We start from the raw sequence: 23,347 nt of genomic DNA on the forward strand, positions 1-23,347 counted from the left end.
TCGACATTATGTAAACACACTAACTACTGGAAGTGTTTGTGGGCAGGTCAGACTCTGTTCGTATTTCGCGGGCAGGCGGGGATTATGCAAATGTGTTACTCAGTGACGTATACCGGTAACAGGCAAAAGATTCGAAAATATGACGACTCATTAAGGCGATTCAGAATCGACTCTCTCTTTTGAGAGACAGTATCTTTATTTATCATGCACTTTTTTGATTAACAACTTTGCAGACGGTTTTCATTTAAGGATAGCTACGTTTTAAACTGCAAAAGATATATTTTTCAAACCCCATATGACCTGCTCTTTAAGGAAATTAATTTAAAACACTCCAAAACACACACACACACACAAAATAAAAACTCATTAGTCGCAGAATTTCAGGGGGAATTCAATAAGAATAACTTTCTTACGATAAGGGTAATAACTGCACTAGATCTCTAGACATGTGTTTGGTTATTATTTGATGAATAACTGCTGCAATATGCAGGGAAATCTCTTTTTAATGAAATTCTGTTTACATCTGCTTTTTGTGGGTAGTAATAACACCATGCTTATTGGGCAATGTTAATAAAATAATCTATATTAAACCCAATTTACATGGTTTGTTTGCACTGAAATGATTGATATTGACTTAATTTAAAATGACCTAGTGATATTTCAGCACATTTAGTACTTTGTTAAGCTATATAGAGAATATAATGCTGGTTTTTGTGGTCAAATTTTGAGTGTAAAAGGTGCGACTGTTCAAAATTTGCCCCCAGTGTCTCATGGATGTTGTTATAGACAATGAATTTTGAATTCTTTTGTTTCTAAGCATTGTGTTTATCATCTGACTTGAATCCTCATCTAGTGACAGAGCAGAGGATGTTTTCACAGCACCACTTTGGTCCTGCAGCCATCTAGTGTCTGTATGATTGAACTGCTCTAGACATTTAAATAGATGTACAGTTGTGGTTGTTTCAAACTGTGTTTTATTTTATATGTACAAACACACACACACACACGTATACATATATATATATATATATATATATATATATATATATATATATATATATTTGTATATACACGCACACTGTGTATGTGTATAATTTGAGCTTTTTTTCAATTACCAGTCGTTTTTGGCAACTGAAAAAGCTGAAATAAAATACAAATATTAGATGAAAAACTTCAAATTAAAAAACCGGCCTTGTTGCTTGTTGAAAAGTTGAAGTACTACAATCACTGAAATTAAACTGAAATTTTAAAAAAGGTATATAGGAAGATAAAAAATGACAAAAGCACGTAACAAAATTCCTAAAACTAAAAAAACTCAAATTAAAAAGAGAATACAAATAAAAGCTCATTTAAAATATTACATATATTTTAATAATATATAAATAGTACTAAAATGACACTGGTTTCAAACTATTTAAAACATTAAAAATTAATCATAAATTAATTCAAGAAATAATTGTGCAAAGACAGTGCTGGCTATTTATTGTATTCATATTAGTGAGTTTTGTCTTGTGCGCCTTCTTCTCAGCTATGACAGTGAAGGTCGTCTAACCAACGTCACATATCCCACTGGTGTGGTGACCAGTCTGCATCGTGAGATGGAGGAGACCATCAATATTGACATGGAGAGCTCAAACAGAGATGATGATGTCACGGTCATCACTAATCTCTCGTCCGTAGAGGCGTCCTACACTGTGGTTCAAGGTACACACCCACAACACACAAAGAACGTATCTCAGTCCAGAGCTCATGCTGATGCCCCCCGTTTCCCCTCTAAACCACATCCATTAAGACCAAAACACACAGCAGGCAGGTAGACTGATGTTTCTCTTTACTACCCACAGGGAGGCCACATTGTTTGAATGTGCGGAGTCCAGCAGAGCAGAGAAATCATCATTTTACAATTTACCATAGGCTACCTTTAGGGGTTCTTTCAGAAGGCAAAAGCTTGAAGGCATAAACTCTTCTTTTTATATCCAGTGGATTATGTGTTGATGGATTCTCTCACGCAATTTACTTGTAACTTCCTGTAAAGAGCATGCTTTTGCTGTTTACTCAAGACAAATTACATGAAAACCAACCCTTTGGGTGCCTTCTGCTTGTTAGCAGTGTACCAAAATGCACTTGGATTTTTTTATGACTTTGAAATTGTACATGATTGTGTTTCCCAGGTACATTTCTGTGGAAAACAGCGTCTGATCCAATTATAGCTTGTAAATGGAACTGAAGATGTTTGTGCTGCTTTTAGCCAAAGCTAAATCTTCTTTATAACCAAAAACTGCATTATACACATCTGCCCCAGAAAGTTGCGTTTCCCCTAATGCACAATAGACAGTCAGATCAGAACTAATGCTTCATACTAAATTAAATGAGGCTGGTTTTAGGGAACACTTCATATTAACTCACCTTAATACAAACATACTTCACAGATAGATAATATTTAGTGTACATAAATGCCATGAAACAATATTTATATATTTTCACAAGCATTTCACTACCGTTTAAAAGTTTGATGTCAGTATGATTTTATCTGACTGGACTTCTCTGGATATTTTAGATGTTAGGATATATGATTTTGTTTTATTATTCTTTTTTTTCAGTTTTACTTAAAAAACTTATTTGACCATTTAAAACCATTCAAATGTTTGTGGTCAGTTTTTTTTTTTTTTTTTGAAGTAGAAAATAACACTTTTATTCCGCATGGATGCATTCATTTAAAAAATAAAAGTTACAGTAAAGTAATTTATAATGTTACAAAATATTTTTTATTTATTTTTACTTTTTAAATTAAAAATCATCAAAGAACCCTAAAAAACTCTTATCAAAGTTTTCACAAAAATATTAAACAGCAAAACATGTTTTAACGTTTATAATATGTAATGTTTCTTGGGCACCAAATCAGCAAATTAGAATGATTTCTGAAGGATCATGTGACACTGAAAACTGGAATAATGATACTAAAATATTCAGCCTTGCATCACCGGAATAATTTACATTTTAAAATACTTTAAGATATAAACCAGTTATTTTAAATTACTTTTTTTTTTTACTGTATTTTTGATCAAATAAAAAAACTAAAGACTAAAAAAAAAAACTTAACTAAACTTTTAAGCAGTAGTGTATATGTGTACATTCATAATGATATTTGAAATATTATATAATGTTTGCTTATAATGTACTATTTAAAGTATATAATCTGATTTTATAATTCTTTGCCGACCTATATTCTTTTTTGCCTTTTCACAGACCAAGTGAGGAATAGCTATCAGTTGTACCACAACGGCACACTGCGAGTGTCCTATGCTAATGGAATGGGCATCAGCTTTCACACTGAACCGCACATCATTGCAGGATCGGTGAGCCCGACCATCGGGAGACGCAACATCACTCTACCCACTGACAGCGGCCTCAACTCTATCGAATGGCGCATGAGAAAAGAGCTGACCAAGGGCAAGGTCACCGTGTTTGGCAGGAAGTTGCGCGTAAGCTTTTTTTTTACCATTGAGTTGTCAAGTAAAGTCAATTTTATTTGTATAGCACTTTTCACACTACACGTTGTTTCAAAGCAGCTTTACAGAAATTCAGAATGTTAATGTTTATAATGTCTGAACTCATTTGGCAGTTTAGAGCTTGGCGATTGATTGGATAGTTTACATTCTGTGACAATATAAACAATCAATCACTTGAAATTTGCTAAGAAAACTGCCACATTTGATGTTTGAAGGGATAGTTTAGAGCTTCTAAAAATGTTAAATGTTTTCCCGCAGGTCCACAGCAGAAACCTTCTGTCCATTGACTATGACCGCAACACCAGAACAGAGAAGATCTACGATGACCACCGCAAGTTCACTCTGCGCATCATCTATGACGCCCAGGGCCGACCGGCCACCTGGCTCCCCAGCAGCAGCTTAGCCCTGGTCAATGTGTCTTATTCACCCACCAGCCGGTTGGTGGGCTTGCAGAGGGGCAGCATGAGCGAGAAAAGCGAGTTTGACACATTCGGACGGATCCTGTCCCGAACCTTTGTTGATGGGAAAGTTTGGAGCTTCAGCTACATGGACAAAGTGAGTTGACTCTTTTGAATCACAACAAAAGATTTGTTTTTCCTACACTGTTAATATACTCATTTTGTTCACCTTTTCATTGTTTTCTTTCTCTTTCACTCTGCAGTCCATGGTGTTGCTGCTCCAGCAGAGTCAGAAACAGTACGTCTTTGATTTTGACACAGCGGGCCGGCTCACGGCGGTCACTATGCCGAGCATGGCCAGACACACTATGGCCACCCACGTGTCTGTTGGTTACATTCGCAACACCTACAACCCCCCTGAGAGCAATGCCACCATTATCCACGACTTCAGCGAGGATGGGCGTCCACGCGCTACATTCTACCTCGGAATGGGCCGGCGTGTGCTCTACAAGTACGGGAAGCTCGGAAAGCTCTCGGAGGTGCTGTATGACGCCACTGCCGTCACCTTTGGTTATGATGAAGTGACTGGAGTGCTTAAAATGGTCAACTTACAGAGCGGAGGCTTCTCTTGCACCATTCGCTATCGCAAACTTGGCCCCCTAGTGGACAAACAGATGTACCGCTTCTCAGAGGAAGGAATGGTCAATGCTCGTTTTGACTACACCTATCATGACAACAGCTTCAGGGTGGCCAGCATAAAGCCAGTAATAGGGGAAACCCCACTTCCTGTGGACCTGTACCGCTACGATGAGATTTCCGGTAAGGTCGAACACTTTGGCAAGTTTGGCATCATATACTACGATATCAACCAAATCATTACCACGGCAGTGATGACGCTCAGTAAGCATTTTGACGCACATGGTCGCATCAAGGAAGTGCAGTACGAGATCTTCCGCTCGTTGATGTATTGGATGACGGTGCAGTATGACAGTATGGGTCGCGTAATTAAACGCGAACTAAAGATCGGTCCATATGCCAATACCACACAGTACCGCTACGAATATGATGGTGACGGCCAGCTTGTTGGTGTCAAGGTTGATGACTGGTCTACTTGGCGCTACAGCTACGACCTAAATGGCAATCTCCATTTGCTGAACCCAGGTAACAGCGCCCGTCTGCTGCCACTACGCTACGATCTTCGAGACCGAATCACGCGGCTCGGCGATATGCAGTATCAGCTCGATGAGGATGGTATGCTTGCACAGAGGGGCTCGGACATCTTTGAGTACAATTCCAAAGGTCTTCTTGAGCGAGCCTACAGCCGCATAGCAGGAGGTTGGAGCGTCCGCTACCGCTATGATGGCTTGGGTCGCCGTGTCTCCCGTAGAACTAATGAAGGCGAGCATCAGCAGTACTTCTACGCTGACTTGAACTACCCCACTCGGGTCACCCATGTTTACAACCACTCGAGAGCTGAAATCACCTCCTTCTACTATGACCTGCAGGGTCATCTATTTGCTATGGAGGTCAGTGGTGGGGACGAATACTACATCGCCTCTGACAACGTAGGCACTCCGCTGGCCATCTTCAGCAGCAATGGGCAGATGGTCAAGCAGATGCAGTACACGGCGTACGGAGAGATCTACCATGATTCCAACCTGGATTTCCAGCTCATATTGGGCTTTCATGGAGGGCTTTATGATCCTCTCACAAAGCTGGTGCACTTCGCCCAGAGAGACTACGATGTGCTGGCAGGAAGATGGATCGCACCTGACCATACATTGTGGCCAAAGATATGCAAAGAACCAGCTCCGTTCAACCTGTATATGTTTAAGAACAATAATCCACTCAGCGATATGATTGATGTGAAAAACTATGTGACAGGTGAGAGGGTGATCAAATGTTCTGCTTTGTATATATGGGCTGAGCTTAGAAGATATGTTCCTGTATAAAGTATAAATGACTCACATTGGTTCCTGTGACAGCTTGTGAAAGATTTTTTTCTCTGTTTTGTCTTGCAGATGTGAAGAGTTGGCTGGTTATGTTTGGCTTCCAGCTCAGCAACATCATTCCAGGATTTCCAAGACACTCGCTTTATTTTGTTGACCCTCCTTATGAGATACTTGCCAGTCAGGACTCTGATAACGTTCAGGTCAGTTTGATTTGGCAATAATTTTTCAATTAAAATAGTTTGTCAACATTTGTTGAGCGAATGGCTTCACCATTTTACATTCAATAATTTTACTGACCACATAATGTTTAGAATTATCAGATTATACTCCATGTATTTTTGGGTCAAATACGTTTTGGAGGATAAAATGTCAAAATTTGGTTGAAATAATGTTATATTGTCATTCAGTGTAACACAATATTTATGTAAAAATTCAAACAACATGCTTATTCTGACGTGTACATATTAAAATATATAAAAGAATAAGGGAGCATATTAAATTTTATTGTGTTTTAAATGAGTAAAAAATTCTTACTGACAATTGGGCAAAACCTAGGATAGTGGCAAATTAAAAATTACAACTAATTAGTATTTGGGGTGAAAGTAATTAGTCTTTTAATATGTCATAAATTGATTTTTGTTGTAAATATGCCTGACAAGATTGTTACACTGAATGACATTTTAGTGGGTCTCTTCTGTAAATCAGGGACAAATGTATGATATTCATTTTTTGCTCAGAACAACAAAAACAAAATTGCAATTAAATTAAACAGAAAACTTTTAAATTTTTTGTGGGAAAACAACAGCAATTTAAAGCAGTATTACACTTATTGTTTTTATGCTCAAACCCTTTTTCGTCTTTGACCCTTTTATATATACTCTCAGTATTTAGATTTTTTATTTTAAGTGTTTTTTTTCTTTACAAAAAAAGTTATTATTCACAAAAATATTGTTTAAACAAATTTATGAAGACATTTTGCAAAATGTTTTTGTTAAAAATACATTCACTACCATTCAAAACTTTTGGTTCAGTATAGTTCAAAACAGTAAGACTTTTTTTCAGCTATGAAGCATTAAACTGACAAAATGTTAAAGTAATTTATAATGTTACAAAATACTTCAATTTCAAATAAATGCTGTTCAAGCTTTGAACTTGAACTACTCCTCAAAAGAAAAAGTATCATGGTTTACACAAAAATATTAAGCATGTGCAACTGTTATAAGAAGAAAAGTTTCTTGAGCACAAAATCTGCATATTAGAATGATTTCTGAAGCATCATGTGACACTGAAGTCTGGAGTAATAGCTTTGTTATCACAGGAATAAATTATATTTTAAAATAGATTAAAAAAGAAAAAAGTTATTTTAAATTGCAATTGTATTTCATAATATTACCGTTTTACTGTATTTTTGATCGAATGCAGCTTTGGTGAACATACAAGACTTCCTTCAAAAACATTAAGTCTCAAAAACCTCAAACTTTTGAACAGTAGTGATTGTTTAAAAAAAATTTATTTTTTGCAATTTCAACAAAATCGCATTTATGTTAGCCAGCTAAATAACATTATCCTCCTGACAAATCTGCAGGATTTGCAACAACAATGTAGAATACATAGAGGAAAACCAATTTGTAAGGCAATAGAATGGACAAAAAAACTACAACAACAAATGTAACATTTTTAGTGTCTGCATAGTCAGCACGTCCCTGGTCTAAAGGGACAAAAGACTTTTCTGTCAAATTGTCTGAAATGCTCTCACGCATACTGTACCTTAGACAAATCAGACAACCTAGAATTGAAAGTGACCATATGTATCATATTACTGCTGAACCACTTTTATCAGGTGTCACTAACTGTTCACCCATTTTACAGCTGTTCACTGGAGTTCAGCATTCAGTGGACAGACACAACCAGGCCTTCATGGTTCTGGAGGGGAGGCGGCTCAACAAACAGCGGCGCACCAAGCGCGACAAGCCCGGTTACTGGTTTGGCACCAGCACACCCATCGTAGGCAAAGGCATGATGATCGCTATCAAAGATGGTCACGTATTAACAGACCTGTCCAGCTCAGCTAGCGAAGACAGTCGCAAAATATCACAGATCCTCAGCAACTCCATCTACCTGGACGGCACACATTACACCATAGATGGACGAGACTGCCACTTCTTCGTGAAGCTTGGACTGGCTGACAGCGACCTGTTGGCCCTGGGTCTCAGCAGCGGCCATAAGACGCTGGAGAGCGGGATCAACGTGACGGTCAGCGGGCGATCCCGCCGGGGCGTCACTTTAGAAATCCACTCCGCCAAACTCACATACAGCGTCCGGTATGGGCTGTCAGCAGAGGTTCTGGAAAAGGAGCGGAGCCGCCTGCTGGAACAAGCCCACCAGAGGGCGCTGTCTGGAGCCTGGGCCAGGGAGCAACAGCAAGTGCGTGAAGGCAGGGAAGGAGGACGCGTGTGGGCTGAAAATGAGAAGCAACAACTGTTAGCCATGGGGAAGGTCGCGGGCTACGAGGGCTACTACGTGCTCCCGGTAGAGCAGTACCCTGAACTGGCGGACAGCAGCGCTAACATCCAGTTCCTCAAACAGAACGAGATGGGCAGGAGGTAACAGAGTTTAGCCGTCGCTGATGCCACACCATCTCCTACGGAGAGAAGCAACAGAGCGCTGCAAAGACGTTTCCAAAAAATGGAGAACCAACAGCCAGCAGCAAGAACACTATGACCCAATATTGGAAAAAAGCACTTGTGAACAATGATTTTGTAGTTACCTTTTGACTTTATAGAAAGTGGTAAATATTTTTTAGTCATTTTGGACTGGCTGTGAGTGGCGGACATTCATGTGATGGTAGTGTGATGGCTCACTGCTTTGGTTTTTCGTGACTGCATATCAAACCATCACAGAAAAACACAATCAGTTCACCACACTCTCATGCCGCAGTGCTCAATAAAACAGCATCACTTGCTCCCATACGTGTTTGTGAAACTACACTGGAACATACTCAAAAGGAACGTCAGCGTCTCGACACTTTCAGTCTCGTTCCTCATGAATTTTCTCGGTATACGTCGATGCAGTGTTCGGTATTAAGATTTTAATCGCGCCGTGTGAGGCTGAGCTTTCGGATTGGCCTTCGTTAGATGTGTTAATCATCAGCTCACACCGTCTGTCCTCTTCTGTTCGCAATATATGACAATCACAGGGGCTGATACATTGATCAAAAAACTGTACATGAGCCAACCGTTTTGTATAATATGTAAGAGATTATTGATTGTCTGATTTTTTTTATTATTTTATTAATTTAAATTCAACTTGGCAAGTGAAAACAGATGAAAGCGTAATATATATTGTTTTTTTAAGTCTTTTAAAACTGTGAAACATATTACACATGTAAAATATTCTCATTGACTCGACAGTTTGGGTGTATCAAATCAAGAACATTTCTTCGAGGAAGTGGCTTCATCACTGCGTTGTGTGAAAATCCATTGCAAGACTCATCGCAGAGGTCGATATCTTTGAATATTACGAAAGCTAAAGCAGCCATTGGCCATTTTTTCTTGGTGTAGAATCTCTTCTGAATGTGGTAAGTCAGTGTGGATATGAGCTTTAACTTGCAAAGTCACACTCGAGACACCTGTGGAAGGAGGTTCTTTGGAAACTCTATGAAAATAAAACATTTGCATTTGTACTTTTTGAATTTGAATTACTTCCTTTACAGCTGAGCAGAACGATTGTTTCATTATTCCCATAAAGGAAATTTAATGAAAATATCTTAAGAGCAGTACACCGTAGACCAACCTCAATCAGAAAGATTTCTGTCTAAAAGAAAATGGTTATTGAAGTGTAGATGGTTCTATTTTTGAATTGGGAAAACCTTTTTTTATTTCTAAAGTATGATTTGGTCTGGATTTGTTTGTACTTGTGACTTAAAAATCAGCCAACATGAATCTAAAAAAGTTTCATGAAAACTGCATTCTGTCTAACAGATTCTTTTCAGTCTAAAAGTGCAAGCATAATGCTCTACATTTAAGTCTATATAGTAATTTACTCAGACTCAGAGAGCAATGACTTGTCCTGTTATTCCCTTATCCAGAATTGGTAGTTAAAATGGAACTAGAAGTCAAAACCGTGATTGTCTGTGGCCAGTGAGGTGGAATGGCACTCAGTTCAGAACATCAGGAAGTGTTTTGTAAAGACGGCAAGGACTGACATAAACAGAATTCTGACCTTTTGAAAAAATTACTACCGTTGAATTGAAACAATATAGTAATTATTCATCGTTTTGCTGTTATTTCCATGATGTTTTAAGACTGAACGGCCAATGATTAGACCGGCTGTAGGTGTCATTGCTGACAGTGAGAAAATGTTAAACACAGCTTTGCTTTAAATAGCCTGTTGCAGTGCAGGTGTTAAGTTTACACCCATGGGAACCACTTCCAGTGAAGTGATGCACACTGGTGCTGGGGGAAGGGATCACTCAAGAGTGTTGCACTTTTCTCTCGAGATTCTGCCAAGTACATGTTGAAAAACTCAAAACAAACAAGGGATGTCGTCAAATCGTAAATTCTGCTTACCAGAAACTTGATGCGTCTTGAAATTTGGTCACCCTGTGTATTTCAACACACATAAGTAAAAAAAAAGGCTCCAGCAAAGCCATGAGGTCAACATATATACAGGTTCTTTATTTATGAACATAAATACAACCACCTATCCTATCTCATTTAGTTACAGTTTCACATTAACTTTCTAGCTGAAAATGCAGACAGAAAAAAAGCAGATAATAAATTAGCCAATAATAAGTTGAATGTTTTATACTTTGTGGCAAAGGTTCAGGTCTGTTCCCTCATATTGTGTTTAAAATTATGTGCAATTAAATGTTCAGAGTAGTATTTTTGCTTCACAGGGGCAAAGGAGATAAATGTTTTTTGTTAAATGTTACATTTAGTTTCCGTTTGTAAAAAAGAAAACACTTTTCAATATTTAAATATGGCCTCCTATCAGTTTAATATGCTGAAACTATAAGTTGGTTTCCTAAAAAAAAAAAAAAAAAGTGTAAACACTGTGGCTCTATAGTGTTTTCATAACATTAGTTTTGTTTGAGCACCCAGACCATCTTGAACAGGCCACACTGACTCAACACAACACAACCAGAAAATTTGTTTGAAAATCATTATTATTTTTGGACATCCATTTGGTGTATGTTAGTAGTGCAGAAACAACACAAAGCACATTTTGAGTAAACAAAAGCCTTATTTCCATTATTTTATTTAACAGAAACAAACTTTTTCTGTGATTGACTCATATTAAGTCAGCTCAAACATTCAAGGCCATATTTGATTATCAAATCTGGTCTATAAACAAGCTAAATTTAAATGTTTGCATTCATTAATGAAGATGACATCCATATTATTTTCAAAAGACAAATAATAAAAACATTCAGTTTAATAAGCCTCCACAAATAAGATCGACGCAAGTAATCAGTCTCTCAGTGCGTATCGTGCATCATTGAAGGAATAAAAAGTGGTGCTCCAAGCTGGACTACTGGAAATGGAATCTACAACCAAAACATTACTCTATTTGTTTCTTAATTACTTTTTCAGTAGTCACACATAAATAAGGATCGAAACGTGGAGTGAAAGAGCTTTACAAATAAAAGAGAGACTCATAGTGGTTTCCTTATTATTCTAGGTCAACATGTCCCAGAGACAGCAGCAACATAGAGCCGTCCAACATGCAGTTAGACATGTCTGCGCCCCAGAATCATCCCGCCTGCCCTGCTCCACAACATACACTGGAGAAAAAACACAGAGATGGAGAAAAACACTGCTCAGAATGGCAACAGTATGAACTTTGCAAGTAGATTATAAATGACATGTTTTTCAATTGGTCTCAGAAGGTCTCCACTGTATGCGAAAGTCCATTAGACATTTAATTTACACCCAATTAAAATCTAGCTGAACATCTAATTAACACGTAATTTAAAAACCAAGCAGGTCACAGAAGCTAAACAATTTCATTATGTAATTTAAACAGCTAAAAACATACTGCAATCTTCGGACTTGTGTCAACCTCCTATTAAACTCGATAAAATGCACCAAGAAAAATAATAATTTACATACTGTACAACTGAAATGATTACATGACTGTTGCAGAAACTATGAGCAACAAACATTTCCACTAACTGTGCAAGCTGTGTTTTGTGTAAATCTGTTGACCTCACTGTTATAAATGAGGACGTTTATGAGGAAGTTAAGAGCGAATCTAACCTGAATAATGTAAAAATGAAAATGTGTTCAATATGACAGGAAATCAAGGATCTTACCAGAGTTTTTAGGAGGTTCCCCGTACACTGGGCCACCATACTGTGGTTGTGGGTACCCCTGGTATCCTGGCTGGACCGGGTATGACCCAGGGGGTCCAGGAGGGTAGTTTGGGTAACCAGGGTTGGGCTGGTCAGTATTGACTGGATATCCTTGGTACGGCTGTGCAGGATATCCCTGAGGAGGATATCCTTGAGGAGGGTACCCGGGAGCAGCGGGAGGGGGGTATCCTGGAGCGGTGGGGCCCGGCCCCATGTAAGGGGGAGGCTGCTCGTAATTCATCTGCACTCTGCTGATGAGGGGACGACCTGGGAGAGAGCAATGAAGTTATACAACTTGTTTAAGACATGTGACATCAAGTTCACCTTTGGTTCTCTCATCATCTTAAACTTACAAAATGTATTACTCGGCAGTTAAGAGTTATTACAAAAACATTTTAAAAGGAGGTTAAAAAGTGCATTCATCTTTTTTTTTTTTTTTTTTAACAGTCTATGCATGCATCTAGCAGGATTATTATTACAGTTCACAAAAACTAAAACCAAACTAGCATTTATATATACAGTAAAAACAGTGATATTGTAAAATATTACACTTTTAAGTAACTTTTCTGTTTTTATATATTTTACTATGTAATTTGTTCCTGTGATGGCAAAGTTGAATTTTCACCAGCATTACTCAAGTCCCATGATTCTTCAGAAATGTGAATTTGTGAAATGTGAAAAGTGCTCAAGAATACTTATACTTTCTTATTATTATCTGTTGAAAAAAGTTGTGCTGCTATATCTTTGTGAAAACTAAAATATTTTTAGGATGATAAATAGGAAGTTAAAAAACACCATTCATTTGAATTAGCAATTGTTTGTAACGTTATAAATATTAGCTTATATTATAACTATAAATGTCTTTACTGTCACTTTTGATAAATGATATTGATGAATTTGTTTATCTCCTTGCTGAAAAAATTCTCAAAAAAATAAAAATAAATCGAACATACTACAAACTTTTATACAGTAGTATATTTCATAAAAACATACATAGTACACAGTAAAAAAGCATTTTTACTGTGCTTACTATGCGAGTGCCTAGATGTGGATTTTTTTTTTGTATTTTGCAACGGGATCCACTTTTCAATTTTGATATTTTGTTCCCTCCCTGGAGCACCCTATAGTTTTGCCTGAGACTACCTGATGCACCCCTGGTCAAGATTTTTTATTTGATACATAGCAAAGTATTCAAGAGATAAACATATGTATATAGATTAACCAGTAGATCTCAACTGCATATTTAAAAAATACAACGAGGCTATAAAGGAACAAAAGTAGTCATACGGATATTTCAATCACATAATTTTAGGCATTGCATTTAGAGAAAAAAAATTTGAAGAGGCAGTCTCTTTACTCCATTAAATATGATACACTGATCTAAATCAGTGGACGCATCACATTACGTTGAGTCATAATTTCTAAATATCACAGAGCACATGGGCCAAAAACACCTCTTTAAATGATCAGTGAATATTTCACATGAACAGGAATATTTGGTCAATGGAAATGGCATCAGCTCTGACAAATACACTTACAACAGCAATGAGTGAACTGAGAGTATTTGATCTAGCTTGAAGTCAAACAGTGCTCTCTTGACTCAGTGATGGTAAATTATTCACTTAATGGCTCTTAATGGAACAAGCTGGCAATGCATTGCTCAAACAACACAGAGACAATACTGAACGAAATGATTAATACACACACAGCAAATCCACTTTAAACAGTTTGTTTCCCTAAAAACGATTGCTGTGAATCCGGACAATATACTGTCAGAAAATCATAATTCATTACTGTATGTTTAACTTCTGCTTTGAAACCCCATCAAATGTATAATTGAACAGGGACATATCCACTTAACATGTATTAAACTGTGTTTTAGAAGCCTCCAGGAAGAAGGCCATGGACCCAATAAAAAAAAAAGAATGATAATCATGTAATGTGCACAAAGTTATTGAAAACATTTCACTAACTCACTCCGATAATTAAAGGGCAAATGACTAATAAAAATATCAGAAGGAGCAAAGTACACTCTGGTAATTAGCTAAACTAAGACACACCAACTGAAATGAGCGGACTCTGGCAGAAGAATGATGGAAAGTCTCAAGTGCATCTATTGTTTTTGACCTGTACATTAACAAGCCTCACTCTCTATGACATTGAATGCAGTATAGTGTTACAGAAACTGCAGTAATAATGAGAATCAGGCGACTGCTCTGGACCGGATTCATTCACAACAAGACGATTGTTCACCTGCTGCCAAACAAAGGTCAGGATCTCGTGCGCCCACGCGAATAAATGTGCGACACATTATGAAAACACAGCAGTTTACACTACAAACACCAAAACTGGAATAATCATGAAATACGTTATATCTTCCATGACTTATAATAATAGAACAGCATCATATCATCACGAAGAAAGACAAAAATACATTTCATTTTGTGTACGCCATACTATGTTTAGAAGAAAATGGAGGGGCGGTAAGACCCTGAAGACCAACCCTAACGTTACCATTCAGTAGCCTAGTCAATGTTTGACAGGATCAACAAACATATATATTCGCTGTCTAAAAATACTAAATAATATATAGAAAGAAACAATTCATTAATTAGTTAATATATTTTCATAGAAAAGGCAGAGAAGTGTTCTTTTCCTTACCTTTGAAAGGAAAAAATGAGTTTCTTTGCACCGAATTGCTCTGTTAGTACTTCCTCTGTTGTATTTCAGTGTTTTGTTGTTTTATTATTTCGTCGCTGAAGTCGGCCGTAAACCGCTGAAGCTGCAACCACGAACAAAATAACGCTTCTCGATTCGGTCAGAACGGACGCGGTGATGTCACGTAGACAGCGGCGCGCGGACTCCCTCCCGGTTACTCCCGGTAATATCAGCTGACCGCTATACAGCAGCGCGTGCAGCGCAGAGCCGTGGAGAGACCCCGCCTCTATGACGACACGTCACCACCACACAAGTGTCACGAGTTTTGATAACACATTTTTAAAGAGTTGGAAAATTACTTGTGTACTATTCTACATATTACTAATAGAAAGGCAATTAAAACTGTCAGTTTGTGTTCTGTCTTCAAAATTTTTGAGTAATGTAAAGGTCATGCATGTCTCCGATTGTGTGTGTGTGTATGTATATATATATATATTCTTTCTTTTATCCTTTGTTACCCTGGCTTTGTATTGTTTTGTATATGTCGTTTAAAGCATAATAAATAAATAAAAAGTTTTGATAACACAAGTTTTTAAAATAACGTTTAATCTTATATGGTATTACAAGATATCATATTCGACTTTTAAAAATGCTCTAATTAATCTCAGGCACTTAAACGTTATTAATAATACATCGACTACACAATGGCAAGGTAATTCACATGTTTTTAAATACCGATTACGGTCATTTTATGAAACAGGATGGAATATTTTTTTTAATTGATATAAACCATCCAAATAAAACAAAACCTTACAGAATTTGTATTAGCTAGTAATACCAACAATTATGCAATTAAGGAACTGGCTTTTGTTAGGTAAAGCGATCTTACAAAAACCAACAAGACAACGGGAACGTTAATCATTTCATCATTTGTGATGGTTACATTTGAGAGAAACTAAATAATCGTCATTATTTACATTTACAGAATTATGTTTGTACAGTAATAATGAGGCAGGGTTACTGGCATACCTTTTAAGCCACAATTTCTTGACGCTGTGCTTTTAGAACAAAGTAATATCATGTTAAAACAGCTGCGGTTATCTCCAAGTGTTTGTAGCCTTATCTATCCTGAAATGACACTTATGTTAAATAAAGTATCCAGTTTATTATATAACTATAAAAAAGTAAATTAAAAAGAAAATAAATGCTCAAGAGATGAAGGCTTGATTTTATCAACCTTCCTGGTGCTTCAATCAGATTGCATTCTTTTGTCCTCAAGTAAATGTCTGATTTTTTTTTTTTAAGGAATAAACGAGGGAACAGCAGAAACTGAGGATATCATCTGTTCTTTTATCAAACATTCATGTCTTCAACTTGTCATTTACATAAAGCAATACAGTTAGGAAAGAAACACAAAGTACACTCAAGGCCAGACTCAGTAAACCGCAGTGCAATTTGCACAAAAACACATAAAGGTGAAATACCTGTTGGCTATAATAAATGTATACTTGAACATCAAACAACGCTGCTGGACTTGTAAAAAGCATGGGCCTTTTTTTAAATTCAGGACTGTGAAATAGGATTGGTGCTTCAGTGAAATATTGAAATGTTAAACATTTAAAGAGTGTGGCCCTGTTTTCTTCTTGAGTTTGGGATAGAGTTGTTGCCTTAATGAAAGACAGTCTGCCTCCATCGTTTGTCATGCTGGAAGGGCCAGAGGCTGTCCCGAATGGCAGTCTTGAAAGGGGTGGGTTCCGCACTCAGACCGAGGAGCTCCAGACGTGAGCACTCTAACTGGGCATTTTGTGGCCTTTGGGCCCCTGCTCCAGCAGGTTGCTCTGTCATCTACCCACACATACATATACCAGGTTAATGACCAAAACGAGTCAAAATGGATCATACCGAAACCAAATTTAGGAGAAAAGATGTGAAGTTACACATTACACAAGAAAAAGGCAGCATGTTTACATGAACAGACCACATTCTACATATAGCTATAATATGCATGTGGTTACAAGCAAGGGTAAGGAATGCACTGTATATACAGACTGTACTGACTGTAGGAAGGACAGAGGATATATTTAGGGCATCTTTTCAGCTTTTTGTTAACTCACTGGTATTAGATGACTGCTGGGCAGGTTGAAAGCATCTGCTATTGCACAGGCCATCTCATATTTGGTCATCTGCTCTTTGGCAGAGTAATGGAAGATTCCACGCAGTGACGGGTCCTGGGGGCAACAGAAACATGCTGTATTGAAAAGTCAAGTTGATTCTAGACTTAACTAGCTCAAGTAGATCATATATTGTGCATACATTCTCTACACGGGGGCACCACACAGTGACTTATTTCAATCCAGCTCTTGACCTAAACTGAGCTTGGCACTCCTGCTCACTCCGGCTCACCTGAAGGGCTCTCTCAGCCATGTTCCGGCAGACACGTGCCACATCATTAGTATAAGTGGGGAAGCGTTGCTGACAGTGGTCTATGGTGCAGCTCTCGGCTCCTTCCTGAACACGGTCCCACACCACGGTCACTGCGCTCTCTTCAACCTTCTCCACCTCTCCAAACAGAATGGGCACTCGTAGTACAGCTGCGCCTGCTTGGAGCAATAGATAGAGAACAGAGATGTTTTTAAAGGGAATATACATGTTATGCTCTCCTAAAACTGTAATATAGCAGCAGGCTTAACTCTATAAATGGCAGACAATAAAGCCTACTTTATGTTATTCGATTTGCAAAGGCCTGAAAGAGGCCTGAAAAACCTGTTGTACACAATCTACTACATCTGATTAATAGTTTATACTTTTTTGCAGGTATTTATTAGTATAATTCTAATAAATGTAAGGTTGTAGTACATGTGTCATTTTGTTGTGAAATCTTTACTGATGTTTATTTGTATATCTCTCAATCGACTTGTACTGCATTGCATTATGTTTTGCCTCCACAATAAAAACTAAATAAATTTCATCATTAAACTAAAGATTTAAATGATCATATTATTATCAACATATTATTGGGCGACACAGAGTGACAACTGATGCAGTGATATCCAAGTTGTCTGTTATGCTGTTATAAAGATCCTTCTGATTTACATTACAAGATATCAGAATTCCAGCTTACTTTTTGGCCATATAAATAAGATCTGCAACAAACTGCACATTTTGATCAGTTTGGGCCTTTGAATAAAATTTAGGCATTTTTCCTTAAATATGGGTTCCATATTGTACTATATCATACCATATGAGTCCTGATCAAAAATCCTCATCAAACTTTTTTTTAATGAATCAATGAACAGTTCCTTCAGACTGTTATTTTAGGTCAGGCTTTACAGGGTTAAATGTATTTCTTTTGCAGTGACGGCGTAACTAACCGTTTAGATCCTTTCAGAGGTGGTTGAAAAACAATATACCTGGGCAGTGTCTGAGAATCTCCCTTTCACCCTCTAGCTTGGACTTCCCATACAAATTCAAAGGATTAGGGGCATCGTTTTCTCCATAGGGAGGATTACGTCCATCAAAAACGTAATCTGTGCTGATATAGATGAGGAAGATGCCATCTGTGGGAAAGGTTTATGAAGAACTTTAATGAGTGATTTTTTTAACCATATCTAACACAGATTTGTCACTCTACTAACCTGCTTCTTTGGCCAGAGTAGAACATGCATGCACATTCAGGTTCATGGCTGCTTCAGTATGACGCTCCACCACATCTGGCCTCCTCTCAGCAGCACAGTGCACAATGACATGAGGCTGACATTAAAAAAAATTAAGAAAAATACTTGACATCAAACATGTACAGTATGAAAAAAATGTGTTGGTGGTAAGAGAATAGTAGTGGGTGATCTTACTGGTTAGGGTAATGAGTTACCTGAAACCCCTGAATGACCCCTCGCACTGCGTCTTCATCCAGGAGATTACACTTCAGGAAACAAGGCCGGGCACGGTTGTAGCCACACCCCAAAGCATCCCAGTCATTGTTCTTGAACTCTTTGTAAACAGCACGGCCCAGAAGCCCTGTTGCACCAGTCACAAGCACGCGCCGGTATGGAGTGTAGACTTCATCCTAAATAACAGAACCAAGTAAACATACCCTAGTAGTATGCATACATAGCTCAGATATGATGTTCCCATTTTTATCTGCAAGATGTCAGATGTTAAATTAACATTTAGATTTACTTTGGTAAAGATAGACTTTAAGAAGTTTATTGTTTAGAATGTATGTGAAACATTTAAAAAATATATATGTTTATGTTTGTAGTAGACAACAAATGCTTTTTCAGATGAAGCAATCTGGGTGAGTGGCATGTTTTCTTAATTTATGACTGCTGGAAAAATCAATCCATGGAACCCATTTTATAACACAAATGATCTTTGTATGTATCTAGATGTTTGTGGTAGAAAACAGATGCAATCTGGCTGAGTAGCATATTTTCTTAATAATTGATAATTGTATCCATGAGATGTATTTTATAACACACATGATCGTTGTGTCTATGAGATGTTTTATTTTATTATACTATTATTTTTTATTTTAAATACTGGATAGAACGATATCAAATCCGAGATGTGATTGACAATCTAAAAACCAATAAGAGTCGTCCCTCACAGAATCTGGACACGCCCCTACAACATCATTGGCAGACGATATCAATTCGCGGGGTTTAATGACAACTGATGGAAAAAGCCAGTGACTGTCGATGAGTAATTGGGTTTAGTGCGACGACTTTGCAAACAGCAAAACAAGCGAAGAAAGGTAAGATATTACAACGTTCTTGAGACGTTAAGTATCTAGCTTTTGTCGTGTTGATGAACTGTACTACTGAAGTTAAAGTTTAAGACTTTAAGCGGAGTACATGATACTAGACAGCATATACAGTTTACCTCAGATGTTGGATAGTCACTTGTTTCATTGTGTGAGGTAACTTATACTTAATATTTTGTTATTGTAAAGACGTTGTCTTGGTAATTGAAATTAGCCGTGTATAGGTTGTTATTTTTAGAAGAAATTCCACTTTTCAGTCCAAGTATACATTAGTGGATTTATATTTGTAACAGAAAGGAAGTAATTTTGTTTGAAGTACAAGTTCTTCACCGAGCTTATGGTGATATAGACAATTGGAAGTGGCCTTAGAAAATTACATCGGTGTTAAAATAGCTTTCACAGCCTCATACGTGAGCATACGCCCCTACAACCTTCCTCAACCAGCTAACCCTCTAAAACAAAAACAAAATTCGTAAATTACATGGTTTGCAAACGTTTGAAATCTGCAGCCTCACCAGCTGACACTCGAAATTTCTCGATGCTGTTGTGCAAGTGCAATCGATGCTGAAGCTGCAGCGCTCAGGTGTTTATTAGTCGCTGAAGCGCCACCCTCAGGACATTTAGTGGAACTACAGCTGGGTTGGATTTTGGTTGTAGAAAGTTTTCTCATTACAGATGTTCACAATCTATTTACACACCTTGTTGGCATAGATGATATTTTGCTCTAGACAGACATGCGATTTTAATTACATTTTACTGACTTGAAGTTGAATTTGTACAGATGAAATTAGGTTTTCCGTTTTATATATGCTTTCGAGCACATTTTACTGCAACTCGACATTTTAAATCAACTGACTTGTACCTAGACACTTAAAAGGGAACTGGTTAATAGAATTAACCTACAGAGGGCTTAAATGGCACTGTATACACACCAGTCTCAGAGTTTTAATGAGCCAAAAATGAAAAGGAAAAATATCATAAGCACTATCTGAATAATTTTTCAGGTAGCACTCATATTGCTTATAGTTTAGAGGGCTGGTAAACAATTCAAGCATAATCAGTTGCGTTCATCTGCTCGTCACAACTGAACTTAAAATATGCCAAAACGATAACACACGATCTGTGTTTCTTTTTGTATTAAACCAGAAAATGATACCGAATGGGTCGCTTTGAATTAAAAGGCATTTGTTTGAATTAAAGTTGCTTTGGCTTGTATACCATGGAGGTGCTGGAGGTCTTACCTGAACAAGCTCAACGTGCCCGGGTTTGAAATGTATCTTAAGCTCTTTATCTCTGATACTCATTTCAGTGTGGCTACTGTAAACATATCCTGGAGGAGAGACCTCTATTTCTAATGCGCCACTCAATCCTTAAACCCTCTTGGAACGGGTGGCTCGTGCTGTCAATTAGGCCCGCGTCCGATATGATCGATAGAACATACCCACGTAACTCTGACGCCTGTTTATGTTATGCAGATTAGTGAATCTCTATGCCATCCTTGCAGTGTAAACAACGGCTTTTGACCAAAACAAAGACAAGTGTTCTAGCGCATCATAGCCGCGCACTTTTGCGCAGTTCCTATGCGGCTGAGTTTCGCTTTAGTTCGCGTCAGCCGTTTTATGTTCCAGTATCTAAGACTATCATCGATATCATATGTCGGTATAATCACAAGTGAATATGTAATAGGAATGACAAAATACTGAAACACTCTATAGGAGTAAAACTTTAAAATAGATTAACGGCAGAATGAGAATGAGTTCTCAAAATAGAGCCAAAGCCGCCGATACTAAGCTAATAGCCATGAAACGTTAAACGGCTTGAATGAACCATTTACCAAAGAACAGAATTAACTGCTTTATTAGCTTCATACAGAGATGCAGCTGAAACCTCTAAATCTCTAAACCTATATTATTGAGGCTACATTAAATCACATACATGTCATTTAAATCCATGTGAAATTTACCTGATCATCCCTGTAGTTAAACCCGGGCATATTTGGATTATATGCAGGTGTAGTATGAAGCCTTTAGCATGAAAATGTTATTTGCAGTTCAATGGTGATTTCAGTATAAAAGTCCTGTTCTGTGTTCATATAGAAGTCCCAACTGTGGGCCATTTTATTCTTTCTTTCTTTTTCTTTCATTCTTTCTTTCTTTCTTTTTTTAAGATAATACCTGACTTTTATCCCAGTTAAATTTTCTGTAACAAATTGAATATAATTTTTTTTGTTGTTGTTGGGATAGGGTGAAAAGGGGTAACCCGGTATTTATGTTACTGGTTGACATTGTTTAAATGTTTCTGGCCTGTGTATTTAACTGGACTTTCTTAGTGTAATTAGTATTTTGAGAAGCGGGGGAAGAAAAGGTTGTTTCCGCCCGGTTTCGAACCGGGGACCTTTCGCGTGTTAGGCGAACGTGATAACCACTACACTACGGAAACCTTGTGCAAAGGGTTATGGGTATTACTAGTTTTCTCCATTTGCTGCTAATTTTATAGAATGTTATATTCTGAATAAATATTAAGAAATATTTCTTAGAAATTCAGCTTCTTAAAAATAATAAGAAAAGCAGCCAATCAGTATATAGGTTGTTTGCACATGATGTCACTGATGACGCGTGAAATGCAGCTGGAGGGCAGGAAGTGATTTTTTTCTCCACAGAAATCACTGGCAGAAACTCAAAATGCCTGTGTTTTGCGTTGTTTATGGATACTTAAATTGGCCAAACCGAGAAACCACAAGGAGCTTTTATCGTGTACGAAAATGTGTTGTTCATAAGTGGGGAAAAAGTCAAGAATTTGATTGAAAAACGCAGGAAAAAGTGGCTTGTAAACCTGTGTCTGCAGTCGGGAGGAGCGGAGACACCCTGTATCTATTTATATATTTCTTTATTCATATTTTAATATATTATTATCTTATATTAACCATTTGCACACACAAGCATTATCCGGCTTCGCATCTCCCGACCACAGACGCAGGTTTTCAAGCCACTTTTTCCAGAGTTTTTCATTCAAATTCTTGAATTTTCCCCCCTTATGAGCAACACATTTTTGTACACGATAAAAGCTCCTTGTGGTTTCTCGGTTTGTCTGATTTAAGCATCAATAAACAACACAAAACACAGGCATTTTGAGTTTCTGCCAGTGATTTCTATGGAGAAAAATCACTTCTTGCCCTCCAGCTGCATTTCGCGCGTCATCAGAATCACGTGATTGCAAACAACCTATTAGAATGATTTTGGTAGTATCACGTGACACAGAAGACTGGAGTAATTGCTGCTGTAAATTACGCTTTGCCTCACAAGAATAAATTATATTTTAAAATATATTTCAATAGAAAACTGTTATTTTAAACATAAATTGTTTTTTTATGTTTTCCAAATTTTGACAGGTACTGTACTATTAATTACCAGTAAAGGTAGGCAGTAAAACAAAAGCTAAGAAGAAAATGTATTTGTTTCCGCCCGGTTTCGAACCGGGGACCTTTCGCGTGTGAGGCGAACGTGATAACCACTACACTACGGAAACCACATGTCCTGTTTTCTTTGCATGTGGTATGATGTTCTATTGGGAATCTATCACACTTAGGCCATAGGTCATAGGCCATAAAGATACTTTACACATGAATGCAAATAGGAATATTTGGCAATATAGCTTAACTCAGTCATTAGTGTTTGATCTCTTAACATTGATGTGCGTTATTGTGACAGTAACAC

At 37.5% G+C, this 23,347-nt stretch overlaps 3 protein-coding genes, 1 long non-coding RNA gene and 2 other non-coding genes across 10 annotated transcripts in view; 2 read left to right on the forward strand and 4 right to left on the reverse strand.

The window, feature by feature from the left end:
• The window catches only part of tenm2b (teneurin transmembrane protein 2b), a 302,210-nt gene extending 293,620 nt beyond the window's left edge, over nucleotides 1-8,590 (forward strand). The window contains exons 25-30 of the mRNA XM_016278713.1: nucleotides 1,529-1,704; nucleotides 3,247-3,482; nucleotides 3,768-4,064; nucleotides 4,171-5,791; nucleotides 5,929-6,059; nucleotides 7,729-8,590. Coding sequence (XP_016134199.1) covers nucleotides 1,529-1,704; nucleotides 3,247-3,482; nucleotides 3,768-4,064; nucleotides 4,171-5,791; nucleotides 5,929-6,059; nucleotides 7,729-8,466 — 3,199 coding nt within the window. The 3' untranslated portion in view covers nucleotides 8,467-8,590. The remainder of the gene's footprint in view (nucleotides 1-1,528; nucleotides 1,705-3,246; nucleotides 3,483-3,767; nucleotides 4,065-4,170; nucleotides 5,792-5,928; nucleotides 6,060-7,728) is intronic.
• A 1,919-nt stretch (nucleotides 8,591-10,509) lies between these two features.
• On the reverse strand, nucleotides 10,510-15,118 carry LOC107590053 (cysteine-rich and transmembrane domain-containing protein 1-like). Of its 2 annotated transcripts, none has more exons than XM_016278662.1 (3): nucleotides 14,876-15,118; nucleotides 12,176-12,481; nucleotides 10,510-11,644 (listed from the first exon to the last, which is right to left on the reverse strand). In XM_016278662.1, exons 2-3 carry the CDS (start codon nucleotides 12,453-12,455, stop codon nucleotides 11,538-11,540), a joined length of 387 nt encoding a protein of 128 aa, XP_016134148.1. In that variant the 5' UTR covers nucleotides 12,456-12,481; nucleotides 14,876-15,118; the 3' UTR covers nucleotides 10,510-11,537. The 2 variants fall into 2 exon arrangements, with proteins under 2 accessions (XP_016134148.1, XP_016134147.1); XM_016278661.1 differs by lacking the exon at nucleotides 14,876-15,118 and adding an exon at nucleotides 14,468-14,573.
• Nucleotides 15,119-16,120: 1,002 nt separating this feature from the next.
• On the reverse strand, nucleotides 16,121-21,682 carry mat2b (methionine adenosyltransferase 2 non-catalytic beta subunit methionine). 4 transcript variants are annotated; one of them, XM_016278668.1, is made up of 7 exons: nucleotides 21,598-21,682; nucleotides 18,741-18,935; nucleotides 18,508-18,622; nucleotides 18,283-18,429; nucleotides 17,276-17,469; nucleotides 16,987-17,100; nucleotides 16,121-16,717 (listed from the first exon to the last, which is right to left on the reverse strand). In XM_016278668.1, exons 1-7 carry the CDS (start codon nucleotides 21,625-21,627, stop codon nucleotides 16,541-16,543), a joined length of 972 nt encoding a protein of 323 aa, XP_016134154.1. In that variant the 5' UTR covers nucleotides 21,628-21,682; the 3' UTR covers nucleotides 16,121-16,540. The 4 variants fall into 4 exon arrangements, with proteins under 4 accessions (XP_016134154.1, XP_016134152.1, XP_016134151.1 ...); XM_016278666.1 differs by having other exon boundaries at nucleotides 17,276-17,472; XM_016278665.1 differs by lacking the exon at nucleotides 21,598-21,682 and adding an exon at nucleotides 20,876-21,214.
• LOC107590056 (uncharacterized) overlaps nucleotides 19,370-23,347 on the forward strand; it is a 30,074-nt gene continuing 26,096 nt past the window's right edge. Inside the window, exon 1 of the long non-coding RNA XR_001609738.1 lies at nucleotides 19,370-19,625. This is a non-coding gene — a long non-coding RNA (uncharacterized lncRNA). The remainder of the gene's footprint in view (nucleotides 19,626-23,347) is intronic.
• Nucleotides 22,001-22,073, reverse strand: trnav-aac (transfer RNA valine (anticodon AAC)). Its single transcript has one exon. It is a non-coding gene; the product is annotated as a tRNA-Val (tRNA).
• Nucleotides 23,087-23,159, reverse strand: trnav-cac (transfer RNA valine (anticodon CAC)). Its single transcript has one exon. It is a non-coding gene; the product is annotated as a tRNA-Val (tRNA).

This window comes from Sinocyclocheilus grahami, unplaced genomic scaffold, assembly GCF_001515645.1.
Source record: "Sinocyclocheilus grahami isolate Dianchi unplaced genomic scaffold, SAMN03320097.WGS_v1.1 scaffold124.1, whole genome shotgun sequence".
Taxonomy (NCBI): Eukaryota; Metazoa; Chordata; class Actinopteri; order Cypriniformes; family Cyprinidae; genus Sinocyclocheilus; species Sinocyclocheilus grahami.